General features: G+C 45.7%; 1 protein-coding gene across 3 annotated transcripts in view; it reads left to right on the top strand.

The window, feature by feature from the left end:
- The window catches only part of PHIP (PHIP subunit of CUL4-Ring ligase complex), a 308,803-nt gene that overhangs the window by 139,719 nt on the left and 149,136 nt on the right, over positions 1–19,948 (top strand). For all 3 annotated transcript variants that reach the window (XM_077812726.1, XM_077812725.1, XM_077812727.1), the window contains 2 exons: positions 15,615–15,768; positions 18,174–18,308. In XM_077812726.1, coding sequence (XP_077668852.1) covers positions 15,615–15,768; positions 18,174–18,308 — 289 coding nt within the window. The remainder of the gene's footprint in view (positions 1–15,614; positions 15,769–18,173; positions 18,309–19,948) is intronic.

Below are 19,948 nucleotides of genomic sequence, written 5' to 3'. Positions count from 1 at the left end.
CTTTTGTGGACAGACTGGCTTGCCTTTACAATGCCTGTGTCTTGTTAATGTCTGGCAGCTGGGTCCTAGACACTTTCAGATTGGGCTACGCCACCCAGTTTCTCTCTATGCTTCCTCCTCATCCCTTTTCAGGGACCCATCTCATGAAATACTGCTTTTTGAGCAGGTCAGCTCTCTGATAGCATTGGGAGCAGTGGAGGAGGTTCTGCAAGAACACTATGGTTGCAAGTTCAACTCCCGGTATTTCCTGATACTGAAATCCAAGGGCAGGATGAGGCCCATCCTTGACCTCCATGGACTCAATAAGTTAATCAAACATGTGCGGTTCTTCTTCGAGTGATTGCTCATGTGCATTCCAATAGGTGTGTGTGCGTGCACCCCATGCACGATCGCCAGAAGCTTTTCCTGTTGGTTCGGCTGTGGAGACCCCAGAGTGGTACCTTCGTGGCGGTGTATATATGTCCCTGCCGACCCGCCGCTTGCTCAGTTCCTTCTTACCGCCCGTGACGGTCGTTCGAACAGCTTAGTCTCTTGCTTTGCAAGTGCCTTACGTAGTGGTTCCCTTGTTTCTAATGTAAATAGTTTTTTGTTAGTTGTTAATAGTTGTAGATTAGATTAGTTTAGCTTACTTCAGGGGGTTTCCCCCCATTCTACTCTCCCCGGCGCCAGGGCACGCCTCAGTCGGAGGGGTTTAAAGCATGCAAGAGGTGTGCAAAACCTATGCCAACAAGTGATCCGCACGCCGCCTGTCTCAAGTGCCTTGGGGAGGGTCATCAGACAGATAAGTGCCCTATTTGCAGGAGCTTCGGACCCAGGACTAAGAGGGAGTGGGACTATCGCCTGAAGCTCCTCTTGATGGAGTCGGCCCTTCAGTAGGACCGCCATCTAGGAAGCCCTGTACACAGCGTACTCTGTGGCTAGAACCATGGCCACTGCCATCGCTATGAGGCGCAGTGCATGCCTTCAGGTTTCAGGGATTCCACCTGAGGTCCAAAATACAATTCAGGACCTCCTCTTTGACTGTCAGGGCCTGTTTGCTCAAAGTACGGACATGCGCCTGTATAGCCTGAAGGACTCACTGGCAACTCTGAAGTCTCTGGGGCTACACACCCCAGTGCCTCAGAGAAAGCCCTTTAGACCTCAGCCCCCGTCCCGTTTCTACCCGGGGCCCCCTAGGCTGGATCCACCTAGGAGGAGGGGCAGAAATAACAGGAGGCGCCCACCACAATCTTCCTCGGGCCAAGGCCAGGGTTCAACCAAACAGCCTCCCGACCCCAAGCCCAATTTTTGAAGATGCGCATGAGGACAGCGCACCAGTCGCCTTGTGTCCTTCCCCCACCTTTGTGAATCGACTCTCCTGCTTCTACCGTGCCTTGGTCTCAGATCATGTCAGACCGCTGGGTCCTCAGCACGGTTGGGGTGGGATAGTCTATCCAATTATGTTCCCTCCCGCTCTCCCACCCCCCGTGCCTGTCCCTCTTCAGGGACCTCTCTCATGAGCAACTCCTTTTACAAGAGAAACAATCACTCCTAGCTCTAGGGGCAATAGAGGAGGTTCCTCAGGAATTCAGGGGCAAGGAGTTATACTCCCGCTATTTCCTCATCCCCAAGGCCAAGGGCGGGCTTTGGCCTATCCTGGACCTACACATACATAAAAAAAGGTGAAGTTCCGCATGGTCTCTCTGGCCGCCATCATTCCCTCCCTGGATCCAGGAGACTGGTACGCCGCCCTCGACTTGAAGGGATGCGTATTTTCACATTGCTATTATTCCAGCCCACACATGCTTTCTCAGATTTGTGGTCAGTGGCCAGCACTACCAGTTCAGGGTGCTCCCATTCGGCCCCCCGGGTGTTCACCAAATGTATGGCGGTAGTGGCAACTTTCCTCTGCAGGCACCAGGTGCAGGCATTCCCGTATTTGGGCGACTGGCTCATTGAGGCCAAGTCCCAAGCACAGGTGGTGGAGCACGTATCCCTGGCCTGGGCTACGTTTCACAGGTTGGGGTTTGTACTGAATGAGCCCAAGTCCACATTGACCCCCACACAAACAATAGAGTTAATTGGCGCTCTCTTGGATTCCACGTGCGCGAGGGCGTTTCTTCTGGAACTGCATTTCAAAGCGCTCACGGACATTATCCAGACCCTCTTCCGCTTCCCCACAACTACGGCCAGGAATTCTTTGAGACTACTGGGGCATATGGAGGCCTGTACATACGTGGTACAGCATGCCAGGCTGTGCCTCCGGCCCCTCCAGACATGGTTAGCACAGGTGCACAGACCGGGCAGGGACCCGTTGGACTCAGTCATAACCCTCCTGCCTCAAATTCTCCACTCTCTCCAATGGTGGCTGTAACCACAGGTGGTTTGTGCGGGAGTACCCTTCGCAAAACCCCAACCCACGCTTTCCCTTGTCACAAATGCCTCGGTGCTCGGTTGGGGAGCGCATCTGGGCAATATCAGAACCCAGGGCCTCTGGTCCCATGCAGAGCTATCGCTGCACATCAACGTGAGGGAGCTGAGGGCGGTTTGCTTGGCATGCCAAGCGTTTCAGGCCCATCTGCAGGGCATGTGCGTATCAGTGCTCACGGACAATACTGCAGCGATGTTCTATATAAACAAACAAGGTGGTGCTCGTTCCTCTCCCCTCTGTCGGGAAGCCCTCGCGCTGTGGGACTTTTGTATCGCCCACTCCATATACCTGTAGGCGTCACACCTTCCAGAGGTGCAGAACGAGCTGGCAGATGGCTCAGTCACTTGTTTCATGGACATGAGTGGTCCCTCAGACCGGACATCACTTACTCAATTTTCCAGAGGTGGGGCTGTCCCCACATGGACCTGTTCGCGACGCAGAGCAACAGGAAGCGTCAGAGGTTCTGCTCCTTCCTGAACCCCAGCCCAGGCTCCACCGCGGACGCCTTTCATCTGTCATGGGTGGGTCGCCTGCTGTATGCATTCCTGCTATTCCCCCTCATACACAGGGTGGTCCTCAAGACTCGTCAGGACAGGGCTTCCTTAATCCTCATAGTGCCAGCGTTGGGCCTTGACAGATTTTATCCTCCAGTACGTCAGCCCATCCTCCCCGCCCCGGGACCTCAACCTGGTCCTGTCCTCACTCATGGGGCCCCCCTTTGAGCCCATGGCTTCCTGCCTTCTCTCCTACCTTTCCTGGAAGGTGGTTTTCCTGGTGGCTATAACCTCCGCTAGGAGGGTATCCGAACTCGGAGCACTGACCTCCAAACCTCTATACATGGTATTTTATAAAGACAAGGTGCAGGTAATCCCCCACCCTGTGTTCCTGCCCAAGGTTGTCTCCCAGTTTCATGTGAACCAGGACATATTTTTACCTGTGTTCTTCCCTAAACCCCATGCCACTCACAGGGAGTGCATGTTCCATTCCTTGGACGTTAGATGGGCCTTAGCATTTTACATTGAATGCACAAAGCCGTTTCGTAAGTCACCACAGCTCTTTATTGCTATTGCAGAAAGAATGAAGGGGCTCTCGATCTCATCACAGCGCATCTCGTCATGGATCACGTCCTGCATCAGGACTTGCTATGACCTAGTTAAAGTTCCAGCCCCGACGATTACAGTGCACTCTACCAGAGCGCAGGCAGTGTCTGCAGCTTTCCTGGTGTAGGTGCCTATCCAGGACATCTGCAAGGTGGCAAGTCCACACCTTCACTTCCCACTACGCCATTACCTAGCAGGCAAGGGATGATGCTGGGTTTGGTAGGGCAGTCCTGCACTCGGCAGTTAGGCGAACTCTGACCCCTTCCCCGGGATAACTGCTTGGAAGTCACGTATTGGAATACACATGAGCAATCACTTGAAGAAGAAAAAACGGTTACTTACCTCTTGTAACTGTTGTTCTTCGAGATGTGTTGCTCATGTCCATTCCAAAACCCGCCTGCCTCCCCACTTTCGGAGTATTCCGACAAGAAGGAACTGAGCAGGCGGTGGGTTGGCAGGGACATATATACATCGCCATGAAAGCACCACTTTAGGAGTCTCCACAGCCAACCGAATGGGTACCGCTAGGGAAAAGCTTCCGGCGATTGTGCATGTGCCATGCGCGTACACACCTATTGGAATGGACATGAGCAACACATCTTGAAGAACATCAGTTAAGAGAGGTAAGTAACCGTTTTTTCTGTATGATCACTCTGTCAGCTAGCTTCCCTGCTTTGTCTCAGAACGACTGGTTCTTCGAGTGCTTGCACATGACTACTCTACTTCAGGTGTCTGTGCACTATGAGCACAGTTGCTGGAAATTTTTCTCTCAGTCATATCCATTGGGTGGGCTCTAGCACCCTACAGTGCCACTTTCTTAAGCTCCCATATAAGGGGTATGGCCAACCCTGCATCTTCTCAGTTCCTTCTTTCCTACTATGACAGTTGCTGGAATTGCTCCTCTTGCTTCATCAAGCTCCCCTCAGTGGAAGACCCTTCTCTGTGGTCTTAGTTTACTACCTTCCTTTTGTTTCTTATCAGATCTTTATTTCTGATTTGGACAGATGTGAAATTGTTGAACATAGTAAGTTGCTGTTTTCGCTGTGTTAGCAGAGTCTTCATCTGCTCCCGGTACTGGACATGCCCGAGTCTCCATGTTTCAAGCCCTGTGCCTCCTGTGGCAACCCTATGGCTATGGGTGACCCAGAACTCCAGTTGTCTGAACTTCCTGGGAGAGACTCATATCACTGTCAGATCTGCTGGGACTTCAAGCCCCATACTCAGAAGTACCTGGAGACCAGGTTGAAGTCACACCTGACAGAGGCAGTACTCTGACCCTAGTTGGAGCTGAGCCAGTCAGACTTGGTATCGAGTACCTTGGAGTCGGTGCGGAGTGCTGCTCCCACCGTGAGAGTCTCTCAGCACCATTTCCTGTCATTGCTGCCGTAGAAAAGGCATACGCGGCTGGCTTAGAGGGGGCATTCCCTGCCTGAAGAAAGCCAAGCAGGGGGAGCACAGCAGAATGCGACCTGAGTCTGGCTACTCCTCAGTCGCTGCTCCAAGGACAGTACTATTGACTCCATCCTGTATACAGGCTTTGCTGAGTCTGGTCCCGGATCAACCTTCAGTACTGGAGGGACAATTGCGGCACCAGCGGGATCATGGTGCCGTCTACCTCGGAGGGTTCGGTGCAGTCAGGGACTTACTGTTGCTTTCGGTACCACCATTGGCGGTACAAGAGTTGGCAATGTCCGTGCTGGTGAGCAGAAGGGAGTCTGTTGCTCCAAGCTCCTGTTTGGTACCATTGAGAGGGAATCCATCCCTGCTGGCCACGACACAAGTCTCCCCACTGTGGCACCATTCCCCGGCACTGAGTGGTACCGCCCTTCCATTGTCCCCGGAGGAAGGCTCGTTGTCAGACTCGGAATTGGAATCATATCCCTAGCTGATGAACTGTTCCCAATACCCCCCTCCTCAGTCACCCTTATTTGGCTGTGGATCCAGGCATAGCAGTACCACCGAGCGCTTGGCACAGTGGGCATCATAGGTACTGGAGCTGGGGGTGCTGCTGCATCCCCTAGCTTGAAGTGGTTTCCATTATATACAGGATTTACAGTTTGACTCAATGGCTCTCAGCACCCCCACTATAAAAATAGTTCCAGCACCCTTGGTGGGCACTGGCCTATGCAGATGCAATGACCATTTTGGAACTCCTGGGGTTTTTCACCGGATGCTGGGCCCCCTTCCAGGCTCTCATACTCGGTGGTCTTGGAGAGGAGAGCACCTCCGTCCCATTGAGCAGAATCCGATCCAGACTGCGGTACCAAGAATGGTACCGGTCCTCAGGACCGGATTGGTGTAGAAAGAGAAGAGGAGGACCCCCTGCCAGTGCAGATCTCCTAGTCATCTTCCCTGGATGAAGCTGTGGCAGGGGCAGGCTTGTCACCTCCCCACGATGACTTCATAGCTCATCAGTAGCTGTTGAAAAGAGTGACCTCGGGCTGGAAGTGGAGGTAGTTAAAGAATCCTCCCAGAGCCTGGTCGATATTTTGGCCCTGTTGAAGGTGGCTTTCTCTCTCTCAATGAGGCAATCATGGGACTGGTTAAAGCCCTGTAGCAAATTGCATCCTCCCTATCTCCCACATCAAAGAGAGCCAAAAAGCAGTATTTTGTTCGTGCTCAAGAGTATAAGTACTTGTACTCCCACCCCCCTCCTGGGTCCCTGATGGTCTCAGCGGCCAACAAGAGGGACAGACAAGGGCAACAAGCAGTGACACCCCTCCCCCCCCCAAGGCAAAAGTTTCAGTGACTAGAACTTTTTGGTAAAAAGGTTTATTCTACAGGGCGTCAACAGCTCTGCATCTCCAACCAGCAGGCATTGCTGGGGACATAGGACTTAAACGTCTGGGACTTGATGTTGAAATTCAAGAACTTGCTTCCCCAGGAGCCCAGACAGGAGTTCTCTGCTCTGGTAGCTGAGGGGAAGTCTGTAGCCAGGGCTTCCCTGCAGGCCACCCTGGATGAGGCAGATTCAGCAGATAGATCCATGGCTTCTGTGGAGGTCATGCCAGATGCTCTTGGCTCCAGTCCTCAGGACTGCCAACAGAGGTCCAGCAGTCCATTCCGAACCTTCCGTTCGAAGGCACTTTGCTCTCCTTAGAGCAAATGGATGGAAAGCTCCATGGCCTGAAAACTCCAGAGCCACCCCCAAGTGCTTGGGTCTTTATGCCCCAGCATTCCACCTGTTTCTCAGCTCTGATGCCCCATCGGGACCTGCAAAAGAAAAGAAACAGGAGTTCTAGATGCAGGCAGCTGCCTCCATCCACCTCAGCATCCCTACCTGGCCCACCCAAATACATGGAGGCAGCCAAGCAGAACTTTTGACATCCAAGGAATTGTACCAGTTCGTGTACCACAGCATCCTGTCCCCCTTTTGTTTTTGGACTGCCTGTCCCACTTCAGTTCAGTATGGTCTCTTACAATCATAGACTGCTGGGTGCTGAACACTGTGGAAAGGGGTTATACACTCCAGTTTATTTTCACCACCCCACAACTCCTCCCTCCACATCCCTCTTTCGGGACCCTTCTCAGGAGCAGCTTCTAGCCCAGAAGGTGCAAGCCCTCCTCCGAGTGGGACTCAAAAGGGAAGGGATTTTACTTATGGTATTTCCTAATTCTAAAGGCCAAGAGAGGCTCTCATCCATTTTAGACCCATGCCAGCTCAATGGCTGCCTCAAAAAGTTGAAGTTCCACATGGTGTCCCTGGCCTCCATGATCTCCCTTGTACTGGTATGCCACTCTCAACTTGTCAGATGCTTTCTTCCACATCTCAATTTTCCAAGGGACAGAAGGTTTCTCAAGTTCATTGTAAACCAGACTTGCTACCAATTTATGGTTCTTCTGTCCAGCCTTTTGGCAGCACTGAGGGTTTTCATGAGAAGAAGGTTAAAAGTCTACCCGTACCTCCATGACTGGCTGGTCAAAGACTGGGCCTAGGCCCAGGTGGAGGCAAGTATCCACCTCATACAGTCAACCTTTCAGTCACTGGGCCTGCTTATAAACGAGCGTAAGTCTACCCATGTCTCTGTACAGAGGCCAGAGTTTATCGGGGTGGTGTTTGATTCCTCTCAGGCCAGGGTTTTCCTCCAGAAGCTTATTTCCAGATAATGGTGTGATTAGGAGCACAGGTCAAGGCCCACCTGGTCATGATGGCCCATTTCTGCCTCATACTGTTAGGCCACATGGCCGCATGCATATAAGTGCATGCAGCATGCGAGGCTATGCCTCAGACCCCTTTAAGCATGGCTGGCCTGGGTGTCGCCATTAAAGAATCTGCCCAAAGAATCCATTAAGTCGCCTTTACCTGGATTCAGGGCAGGAACTGTGAGCACTGGTCTTTGACTCCCTCAACTGGTGAAGGGATTCTCTGTCGGTTTGCCAGACCCCAACTCTCATTGTCCCTAGTTTGCATTTGACAGATCTAAGGTTGAGGGGGTGGGGACTCTCCTAGGGCACCTCAGGATGCAGGGCCTGTGGTCCCAAGAGGAGCTCTCCATACATATAACTTTCAGGGAGCTAAGAGCGTTTCGCTTGGCCTATCAGGTGTTCTTGTCCCACATCATGAACAAGAATGTGCCTAGTGTGCATGGACAATACAGCAGCCATGTTCTACCTCAATAGGAGGGAGGAGCTCACTCTTTCCCCCGTGTCAGAAAGCTGTCCACTTGTGGGAGTTCTGCATAATGCACTCCATCCACCTTAAATCATCTCACTGTCCAGGAGCTCAGACCGAGCTGGCAGATCACCTCAGCAGGTCTTTCTTCAGTCACCATGAGTGCTCCCTTTGGGCCGACATAGTAAAGGCAGTTTGCCAGCAGTGGGGGACTGCCTAGGTAGACCTGTTTGCGGCCAGGCAGAACAGGACATGTCACCAGTTCTGCTCCCTGCGTGGCCACAGACCAGGCTCACTCATGGGCTCTTTTCCTACTCCCTTGGACTGGATACCTGCTCTGTGCCTCCCCCCAGATTCCTCTAGTGCACAAGGTCCCACTGAAGATCAAGCAAGATGGAGTGAGGGTCGTTCTTGTAGTCCCAGCCTATCCCTGCCAACACTGGTTCACCACACTGCAAGGCTTTTCAGTAGCAACTCTGATGCCACTACCTCTCCTCCCGGACCTGATACCACAGACCACGGTCGAATACTCTACCCAAACCTGAACACACTTCACCTGACAGCTTGGAGGCTCTATGGCTAAATCCTGAGGAGCTGGCTTGTTCAGAGAAGTCTGCCAGGTTCTGCTAGGTAGTAGGAAGCCCTCTACCAGAGTTACATGCCTTGTCAAGTGGAAGTGTTTTCCATTTATCTTCCCAGCAAGGTCTCTCGCTCACACAGGCATCTGTGCAGGCTGTTCTGGAGTATTTGCTGCATCTGAAACAGGAGTGTCTGGCAATTTCATCAGTTCAAGTACACCTGTCAGCGATTTCAACGTTCCATGCCCTGGTGGATGGCCAATCGGTTTTCTCCCATGAGATGACCATTCGTTTTCTCAAGGGCCTAGAAGAACGATACCCTCAGATTCAGGAGCCAGTTCTCCCATGGGACTTGAACCTGGTCTTGTCAAAACTCATGGGACCCCCAGTTTGAGCCACTGGCAACATGCCCTATGCTGTATCTTTCTGGGAAGGTCGCCTTTCTGGAGGCTATCACTTCAGCCAGGAGAGTCTCAGTGATCAGGGCCCTTATGTCAGAACCCCCATACACCATCTTCTTTAAGGACAAGGTATAGCTTCGCTCTCACCCTGTGTTCCCCCTGAAGGTGGTTTTGCAATTTCACAGTAATCAGGCTGTTTTTCTGCACTTTTCTTCCCGAAATCCCACGCAAACAGGGAGAAGCAACATCTCCACGCCCTGGGTGTTAGATTCACCCTGGCATTCCACATTTGAGAGGATAAAACCATTCCGTAGATCCACACAGCTCTTTGTGGCAATCGCGGACAGGATGAAAGGCCTTCCTATTTCGGCTCAGAGGATCTCATCCTGGATCACATCATGCGTTCTCATGTGCTATAAACAGGTGGGGGTCCCGTCACCGGCTATAGTGACATCCTGTTCTACTATGGTGCAAGCTTCCTCAGCAGTGTTCCTGGCCCAGGTGCTGATCTAGGACATCTGCAGAGTGTCAACTTGGTCATGGGTACATATATTTTATTCCCACTACGCCATCACCCAGCAAGCTAGAGATAATGCGGGGTTTGGTCAAGTCATGTTGCCGTAAGCATGTCCATGAACTCCGATCTCCCATCCTGTAGTACTGCTTTGAAGTCACTTAATGTGGAATGGACATATGCAAGTACTCAAAGAAGGAAAAAACGATTACTAACCTTTCTGTAACTGTTGTTCTTCAAGATGTGTTGACATGTCCATTCCATGACCTGTCCTCCTACCCCTTTGTTAGAGTTGGCTGGCAAGAAGGAACTTACAGGGTGTGGGGCTGGCCGGACCTCTTATACCAGTGCTTGAGTGTGTGGCACCAGAGGGCACTGGAGCTGACCCGACAGGTACCACTGAGGGAAAAATTTTCGCCAGCTGTGCTTGCGGTGCACACATACCTAGCATGGCATGGACATGTGCAACACATCTCGAAGAACAACAGTTACTGAAAAGTTAGTAACTGTTTTTTCACTTCTCTGGACTGTCAGCATGCTTACGTCCATGTGGCCATTTTGCTGAGTCACAAGAATTATCTTCAGAGGCAGGAGATCACCACTTTTAGTACACAGTACTCCTGTTATGCCCTCTGGGTCATCACCAAATGCATGGTGGTGGTCATGGCATACCTCAGAAAGAAGAGAATCCACTGCATACTTGATAGCCATTACCTTTGCCAGTGGTCTCTGCCTAGACCATCTCTGTATGGATAACGTCTTGCATCAAGACTGCTTATGAGATAGTGTCAGCCATACCTCCTCAGCACATACGGGTGCATTTGACGAGAGCACAGGCAACATCGGTGGCGTTCCTCAATGACATTTCCATATTGGACATTTGTAGGGTGGCCATGTGGTCGTCTGTACATACTTTTACAGATCATTATGCGATCTGTGCTTCTTCCAGAGCGGACGATAATGTCAGAAGAGCGGTCCTGCAGTCCTTACTCAGGTCAACTCCGAGCCCTACCTCTGAGTGGGAATACTGATTGCTAGTCACCTACTTGGAATACATGTCTGCATCTACTCGAGGAAAAAGAAATGGTTACTTACTGTAAATGCGGTTCTTTGAGATGTGATGCAGATCTGTCCCCTCTGCATCAGAGTCTTGCCCTGGATGTTCAGTGCAAAGGAACTGAGAGGGGGTTGGGGCAGCGCTGCCTCATATAGCTAGGGGAGGGGCAACAGGCTCAAGACATGAGCACCGCCCCTCTGTAGGTACTGCTAGGCAAAAGTCTCCGGTTCCGGCACCCTCCCCTCCTTCCCCCCCCCAACACACTTGGAATATAGTCTGCATCACATCTTGAAGAACCACAGTTAAAGTAACCATTTCTTTCCTCTTACTACGTGTCTTAAAAACACTTTCTGTTCTTGGCACTTCCTTTTGACCTTCAGAGTACTTTCTTAGATTATTCTAGTGTGTTTTTGGTTTTTTTTATGGTCTGGCTACCATTTTTGTTCTCTGATCTGGCTGATTTAAAAACATCCTATCACCAAACTTCAAAGGATATTCTCCATTTTACAGTTTCTTGACAGCATAATTTTGTAATTATTAAACAAACACCTTAATCTGCCATGCAGGACCAAGTTTATTTCTGATCCCCAGTTTTTGACCTGTTAAAGGTTAGTACTGTTAGCAGAGGGAGAGATGCTTGAAAATCAAAGCCTTCAAACTTAAAATATTCCAGGATCCCGTTAAATGAATCTGGTTCAGTTTATACCGTATACGTTTTGTGGTGACAAAGCACAGTTATCTTTTTTTCATGTGAAAAATCTGCAGGTATGGCCTGGTAATTTTACCTAGTGGGCAGCAATCCTTTCTAAATTCTGTCTAATCTGGTACTTCGCTTTTTCCAGTCATGGAAAAACATGACATTGTTAGGTGCATCCCTGGGTGGTAGCTTACCAACCAGGTTCATGATAGACCATAAGTCTTGTTGAGCTTGAAGAGTATATGTGTGAAGAATTTCTCAGGTTGGGAAAACAGTAACAGATTGAAAGCTTGACTGTCCATTAGTCTTCTGGAACTGAGAGTAACAGGCCAAGCCATTCAAGTCTGTCTTAGTCCCACATTCTATCTAGCATGAGACAACCAACTGCAATAGCATATATCAACATCAAGAGGGCCCAAAGAGCATCAGTTTTCAACCAAAAGCACTAAATTTTCTACTTAACCTAGATAAATGTGATCACACATTACCTGAAACATATGTTTGAGGAAGACTCAATAGTCAGATGGACTGGCCGAGTTGTTAGTGTCTTCAGCCAGGAAAGATCAAAATTCCAGTGCTACAACAGACTTTCCTCATGTGACTTACTCCCAAGTTGGATGTCTTTGCACCAGCCATGAACAAATTTCCAAGCTTGTGCTCCAGATGCCCTATAAATACATGTACAGCTGGCTGTATTTAGTGGATTGGACTCTGGATTTACCTATTTTTTTCCTGCCACTAATAGCTGAGTTTAACCATTAAAATAGAGGACTAAGACAAGATAATTCTTGTAACTCCTTCCTGGCTTAGGTGTCTTTCCTTACCTCATCTTCGAGAGGTAACTGTGTTATGGGATCATTAAGCAATTTTTGGACTTACTGTATCAAGGTATCCTCTGGGTGTGTTTCACTTAATCCTGTCATTGCAAGGGCCTTGGGCATTGATGGAATTTGGTGCCTCCTGTTCTCTGCCTGTGGGGCACACAATAATTTTGTCTCCTGAGGGTTGTAATCCTGTGGTCTAATTCTGATGGTTGGGTTTAGTGTGTGTGTGGCTGGATGGTGTTAGTGGCCTGTAATAAGCAGGGGGGCGGACTAGATGATATGGTGGTCCCTTCTGGGCATTAGAGTCACAGAGTTTAAGGTCAGATTTAAACCCAAACCCATTTTGCCTCAAACTCACTGGAAGCTGAGTGGCTAAAGCTTGGGTTTGTTGCTACTCACTGGATCTTATACTTGTATTTTTTAAATCTAGAAAAGAATCTACATCTAACAGTAGAATGCCCAGAAGGCAATCTCTTCCTGATGCCAAGCACTCAATCTTGATCTTTAGCAGGGATCCTAGAAATCCATTTGCCACAGAAAAACACAGAATTTGCTTTTTTACAGAGAATCTTTAGTTTTTACATTTTGTGAAAAAATAAAAACACATATTAACAATTAACTAAATTTTATTGCCTATTCCTAACAAGAGATGCCATCAGGTATTCTGGACTCAAAATTGGTTAATATGCTTCTAAGAGAAGGTCACTTTATATAGTGTTTACTACATAAAATGTTGAAAGGCCCATGGAGCTTTCTACTTCCCATAGTTCTTTTGTGGCGTGGAATACTAGGAGGAAAGACTAAGCTCTTCAAGGTCGGGGGTTGTCTTTTTGTAATGTTTACACAGTATCCCGATATGAGTAGGTCCTCTGGATGTTGTAATAAAGATTAAAAAATAAGTGTGAATCAATATTTGGAAGAACTCTTGCCAAATCCACTGAAGGTAAATTCTTAGAGTCACACTGCAAAAAATTTCTAAATAATAGGTAGCTGCCTAAAATCGGGAGAAAATAATAATTTGGTAAGGATGTGAATTAATTACTTTAATATATCTGCCCCAGAGCTGTTGTTGGGGCAGGTGGAAAGATTCTAGGAATATTTTAAATTTTCTCCTCTGAGATGTAAATTTTTTTATGACCCAATTGGGTGGCTGGAACAGAGATGCTAGTACTATTTCCACAGCGTAAGGGTCTTTTAGAATTTTTTCCCATAATTCATTGGAAGGTAAAGAGATCTCAGTCTGTTTCATGAAACACATTTGAAAACTTGACCCTGAGAGATTCTTAAGGTTTTTGTTGACTATGATTTTTCCAATAATTATCAAAAATACTGATTAAACTCCCCAGAGAAACTTCTAGCTAGAGCACCTGGTAAGAGCATGTGTTGCGTGACAAAATGAAAATCCAGGTAACTCTCCATTTTTAATGTAAGTCCAAATTCAGCCCTAGTTACACCTGAGCAATCCTACTGAAGAAAATGGGATTATACAGTTGAAAAAGAGAGAATAATTAGGCCTGGAGAACCTTTTTGCAAGGAATAAAGCACATTCTACTAGGAATCCAGTTTGACAGGCTCTCAAGTTGTCTGTACTAAATGAGTTGGTGATCCTTCTCTGTTCATTTTTTTTCATGGAGACATGTATATGCATCATTCAAATATAATCACAAATGCTCAGTAGTTGACAGAGAAGCTAGTGATCAAATAGGCATGGTTTTGAGATAAATTGATGCAAGCCAAGAGTGCCCTACAGATTGTCAGGACGTTATCTGTCACATGAATACATATAGAAAATTTGTTTTCAAGATTCAGCACCTTTCACTATCACTAAAATCATTGTATTTTTATAAGGAAAGCTTAATAGGGCCAAAGTGCATCCTTCTCTTTTGAGTCCGCATAATGTCTTGTGACCTGTTGTAAACAAGAGTGATAGAGTTTAAGGCTAAACTCTCCAAAACAAAAACTTCAGTGTTAAGTTTTTAAAAAATGGCCTTAACACTCCACTCGTAAGCTACTCTATAGTAATAAAGTATTGTGTGTACAATGAAGAAAGTGTTTTGTTGAGAAAACAGATTTCAGTTTATTTATGGTATTCTCTGGGAGTAGACAACATGATAGATCACTTAATAATTGCCTGTTCTGTTCATTTCCTCTGATGCACCTGGCATTGGCCACTGTCGGAAGACAGGATACTGGGCTAGATGGACTACTGGTCTGACCCAGTATGGCCATTCTTGTATTCTTACATGGAGTAAAGCATTAACAAATTCCTATGAAGCATCAGGGATGCCCACGGCTGTGGATGTGACTTTGGGCGGAGTGAGCAAGGGCTCTGAGGTGGCACCAAGCAATCTCTCTCTGACGTGCTTGGCTGGCTAATTCTTGCTTCTGGAATTGGGGTTTAATTGATAGCCATATGTGGGGTCCAGGAGGAATTTCCCCCCAAGTCAGCTTGGCAGTATCCTTGAGTGTTTTTTGCCTTTGTGATGTTTGGGTGCGGGTCACCAGGTGTATCTGGTATATACCTTATTTAATCATTTTCCTGCCGTTGTGGAAAATGTTGGCAACTTGTCCTTCCTATTCTCTGCCTGTGGTACATAGTAGTCTCCTGTGGGCCGTAATATTTTGGTCTCACTTTGGTTCTTGGGTTTAGTGTGCAGGTGCTGGGTGGTGTTGGTGTCCTTGTGGTACACAGGAAGTCAGTCTGAATGATCTACTGGTCCGTTCTAGCCTTAAACTCTGAACCTTTTTACAAGAAAAATTAGACAAGGCTCTCAACAGTGGGCAAAATCCTGGCCCCATTGAAGTCAATGTGCATTTTGCCTTTGACATCAGGAGACTTTGGATTTCACCCATTGCCTTTAAAGTGAGGTTCTGTCCTAAAAATTACTCTATAAAAATGGTGTTACAGAGTACCATGTCTATTATCTCATAGATTTTCATATCAAATGGGCTCATTTGGAGTAAGTTGTCTTTTTCCTAGCATCAGCCCTACAGTCTCACCCTAAAGTCTGACGATCACGCTATGTTCTTTCTGTATTCGTAACCAATAACATAGGCTCTGCAGGCCAGACTGTTTGTTGTCTACCTGTGCAACCACTTTGTCTTCATATTTTGCTGTCTGATATATGTGTTGCTCCATTAACCTTAAATGGGTTTGCACCAGTATCAGAGGTCATCTGAAGATACAAATTGCCCAGGTGGACTATGTATATAACATTTCCATCATGTACGTCTGATCTCTCATTTGTCCGTAGTATTGAAGAAACACATTACTTTTGATGATAAACCAAAACACAAAACACATTTTAAAATTTTTGATGAGTGAACCCTCTTTTTATCAGACAAGTTTCTTAATGCACCAAAGATTTTGACTAACTCAGACTCATTATTTTGAAAACTCTTTTTTTCTGTTTACTTTTAGACAAAGTGTACAAGGAGTAGAAGACAAAATCACAAAACTGAAAGTAACTATGGTGGCATGGGACCGCCATGACAATTCTGTTATAACTGCAGTTAATAACATGACTCTGAAGGTTTGGAATTCTTTCACTGGCCAGCTTATTCATGTCCTTATGGTAAGAAAAATAAGAGTGGCAGTTTTACTCAGTATACTGTAACTCACATATCCATCATAGATTTTTTTATAATATCTTTATAGATTTGCATAACAAGGCAGAAAGTTAAGGAAATAATTGCATACAGAAGAATTTAAAGCTAGTTGAATTTCTTGTGACTGTCAACCTAAAGTAACATTGTCAATGAGGATGGAGCTAAAGTAGTTCTTCACGTGCCCTCCTTGCAGAGACATTGTTTGTTTTTGAAATGATAGTTTCTAAATTTAAAATTTTAAATCTCTGTTATGTTTCTTTAAAATCATCTTTTGTAGGCAAGTATTAGCAGGCATCTGTTTGGGTTAGATTTTAATTTGTGTAGACAGAGTGCCATTGGTTGTGTATTTGTGGGTTTTTTTGTTTTTTGTTCAAAATTGGCAAGGCTTTTTATGGTGGCCTTTAAGTAGAAGGAAGATATGGGTGAGCTTTTTGCTGACCTCCAGATATAGCATTCACTTCCAGGTTGAAAAATAAGATGGAAGACCCAGATATTCCTTGAATAGAAGATGCATAATTGAAGTATTAATTAAGTATATTTTCATAGTAATGTACTTTTGTCTATATACAAATACAAGTTGTATAGGAAATCAAGGGGAGTCGCAAGTGATACTAAATTACAGATTAAAATGAATATAATTGAAACTTTGATAGGATGATTCCCATCATTAGAATGTCAGCATTAACCAGAATGTCTTCCTGAGGGTATGTGGGAAACCCCACAATCATGGCAAAATTTTAGAAACTTAAGTTTTTTTTATTGAAGTAGTAGGAATGGCACCTACATAGAGAAATATTACATACCTTTATATATAATTACTGAATTTAGACTTAAAATTCTGCAGTTATGTGGACACTTGTGGTTGAAGAATGAAGAAGATTGATAAACTTTAAGATTAAAATGAATGGTGCCTAATGCATTTTAGTCACAGGGTAACGTTAAGCAGGGGAAAAAAATGGGGACAATATGGGCTTTTCAGTTGCAAAAATACATGCGATTTGTGAACAGTGATATTTCCTTAGTCTGGTTGGAGGAGATTCAGAATAATAATCCAGATTAGGATCTCTGCTCCAGGGAGCCTTAACATTTTTGTTTGACCACATTTTTACTAGATTCTCTCATGGACCATCTGCTTTTCCAGTTATATTTGCATAACATCCCTGTGGTAACTACAGCAATTGTGTATTTGAAAAACTATTAAGTAGTGTATTTATAGTTGTCTTTTAATGCATCTTTTTATCAGAAAATAAGGGGAGGTGAATACCATTGCTAGCTCTCCACTCACCACCAGTTACTAATATCTAAATACATACATAAAATATATATGTGTATACAGACACATTCATAGAGACCATCAGAGCACCTTCTATGTCAGCTGAACGAGCTTGCAGAACAACACAAATTTGTTTCTCTCACCTAGAGTACTTGGGGCATCTGCTGTCCAAAGAGACTCTTGGACCCAGAAATTGAACCTGGGTTTCTTATGCAGTATTTCAGGGCACCAGTCACAGAGCCACCAATTTCCGTCTTTTCCTGCAGTGAACATATCTTTTTCAGGTTCTAGACACCATTTGCCATAAAATAAAAAGTAGTTATGTAAAACACTGGGTCAGCAGCTGCTCCTCAACCCAAAATTAAAAAATACAAAATTGAAACTCGAGATCAGTACCCATATCTTAACACAAATATCAGTTCTTATCATGACCTTATTGTTCCTTAGGCATGAAAAAATATGCACATATTTAATTTTACTACCTTCCTGTTCTGCATTAAAATTAGAGATTTTTAAAAAATCTTAATTACAAAAGAAGTAGCTCCTGCATATAATTTCATGCCATTGTTGAAAGGAAATGCTTGGCACTTGTTAAATGGATTTCTACTTTTAGGGTACTAATTCTTTACATAGCCTAAAATCATATCCTAATTACTGAACTAGTTCTTTACTAGATGTTTTTGGAGCAGTTGCACATATAATGTAGAATGAACCCTCAAAAGGTTAAAATTGCTAAAATATGAGTCAGAGTTTTTTAAAATGTCATTTCCAGCTCTCTGGGCTTCTAAATTCATTACAAAAATGTTGATAGTGATTTAACTGATAGTTACACATTTCTATTTAAAATTGTCACTGAAGAAAGAGAAACATATAATATAAAGATACAACAAATTTATGAAAAGCCACCCAAGAGAGTTGCCAAAACGGCTGTTGTACATGAGACATTTGTACAGTTTCTCATCATTATATCATTATTCAGATGTGTATACTGCAGATAGTGTAATAGTAGTAAGTATTTCTGTATATATTTGTGTAACAGTCTTCTCTAAACTCTCTTACCAAATCTTTTAAAAAAAAGATATATATTTTTTATTTCAGGGACATGAGGATGAAGTGTTTGTACTTGAGCCTCACCCATTTGATCCTAGAGTTCTCTTCTCTGCTGGCCATGATGGAAATGTCATAGTTTGGGATTTGGCCAGAGGGGTCAAAATTCGGTCTTACTTCAACATGGTAATTTTTCTATGGTTATTTGCTATTCCTGCACAAATATAAAGTACATTGCATTTTGGTGGGTGTGTGGCCAGGAGAGGAGGGAGCAATCCTGGCTACATTGATGTCAGTGGCCAAGCTCCCATGGACTTCAGTAGGGTCGGGATTTCACTCATAACTTTTATATGAAGTTGCTTGAAATGATGACTACATTAACTGATGATTTTTCTTTGCATATATCAATGTGGATCCCACTGTATGTATGCATGTGCCTCGTACACACAAGATCAGAGTCTTTTTGAATGCAAGTGTCTGTCGGTGCTGCACATGCAACCTGTGACTCCCAATGCTCCTGTATTGGGGCATAAAGGGCAGTATGGCTGTGACCTTCCCTTAGTTCCCTCTTACTACTCATGGCAGTGAGATGAAAACTGGGAAGCTTCCAACCCACTAGTTTTTAGCTCTAGCTAAATCTCTCAAAACTTTTCAAAATTCTTCAGAATGCTTCTGATATATGACCACCATGAACATCTTTGATCCATCTGGATTGAGTACTGATGATCAGAACTACCTGTATTCCCCACCCCCACTACTGAACCACCTCAATATGGTAGATTCAAAACCTGTGGGCTTCAAGCCCTACAAGTCCTGTGATGGACTAATTACTTAGAAACATGGACACAGCAGTCTTCTCTTCTATTTAGGAGAGTCCCACATGTTCAGTACACCTCTCTTTCATCGCAAGAACAAGTCAGTCATGTGATGCGTGGCTAAAGCTTCCCCTCCTGGGGTAATCTGTGAAGGTCTCCTCAGAGCCGGAGGAAATGGGCACCAGAGCACCAACAACAGACAAACCAACTTAATCCAGTGCCCCATCCAGTAGACAAGCAACCCAAAAGGTCAGCATAGAGAAGACAATGCTGAGAAAAGACCTAGCATTGGCAACAGCACAAGTGCTCTAGTTTTAAAGCATGCTCCACTAGTTCCTCAGCCAACCCCATGTTCTGGGTGTCCCTAAGATTCTGACTAACAGAAACCGGGACTGGATGATGGGATGGATTACTCAAAAATGGCTCTATTCTGTTTATTTCCTCAGAAAATATCTGGCCCCATCCACTATCAGTAAGAAAGGTTACTAGGCTAGATCACTGGTCTGACCCAGTATTGCCATTCTTATGTCGGGGGCAACATTAAAAGCTCTGTCTTAGCCATGTTAAACTTGAACTAATGGCTGTACATTCACAAGGAGAAGCTGGAGAAAAACAGGCTGAGACTTTAATTTGGACAGGAGGAGACAGGTCAGAAGTAGAGAAGTAGATCTGGAAGTTGTCAGCATAGAGATGGTGGTTGAATTTATGTTTGTGGACGAGATTATCCAGAGACAAGTGTAGAGGGAGATGAGAAGAGGACCAAGGAGTAAGCCTGTGGAACTCCCACAGAAAGTTGAAGAAGGGATGAGGTGGATTTTCAGGACACACTGAAGAAGTGATTAGAGAGATAGGAGAAGAACCGGGAGAGGACAGTCATGGAAGACAAGATTTGAAGAAGAAAAGCATAGACAACTGTGTTGAAGGAGGCTCACAGGTCAAGAAAATGAGGATGGAGTTACTGGTTCTGAGCTTTGGCTAAGCGGGGGAGATTATTATAAACCTTGGCGAGAG

The sequence above is a fragment of the Eretmochelys imbricata genome, chromosome 3, assembly GCF_965152235.1.
Source record: "Eretmochelys imbricata isolate rEreImb1 chromosome 3, rEreImb1.hap1, whole genome shotgun sequence".
In the NCBI taxonomy this organism is placed as follows: Eukaryota; Metazoa; Chordata; order Testudines; family Cheloniidae; genus Eretmochelys; species Eretmochelys imbricata.
Note: the sequence above shows the minus strand (reverse complement) of the source record. Positions and strands in the feature narration are given on the sequence as shown.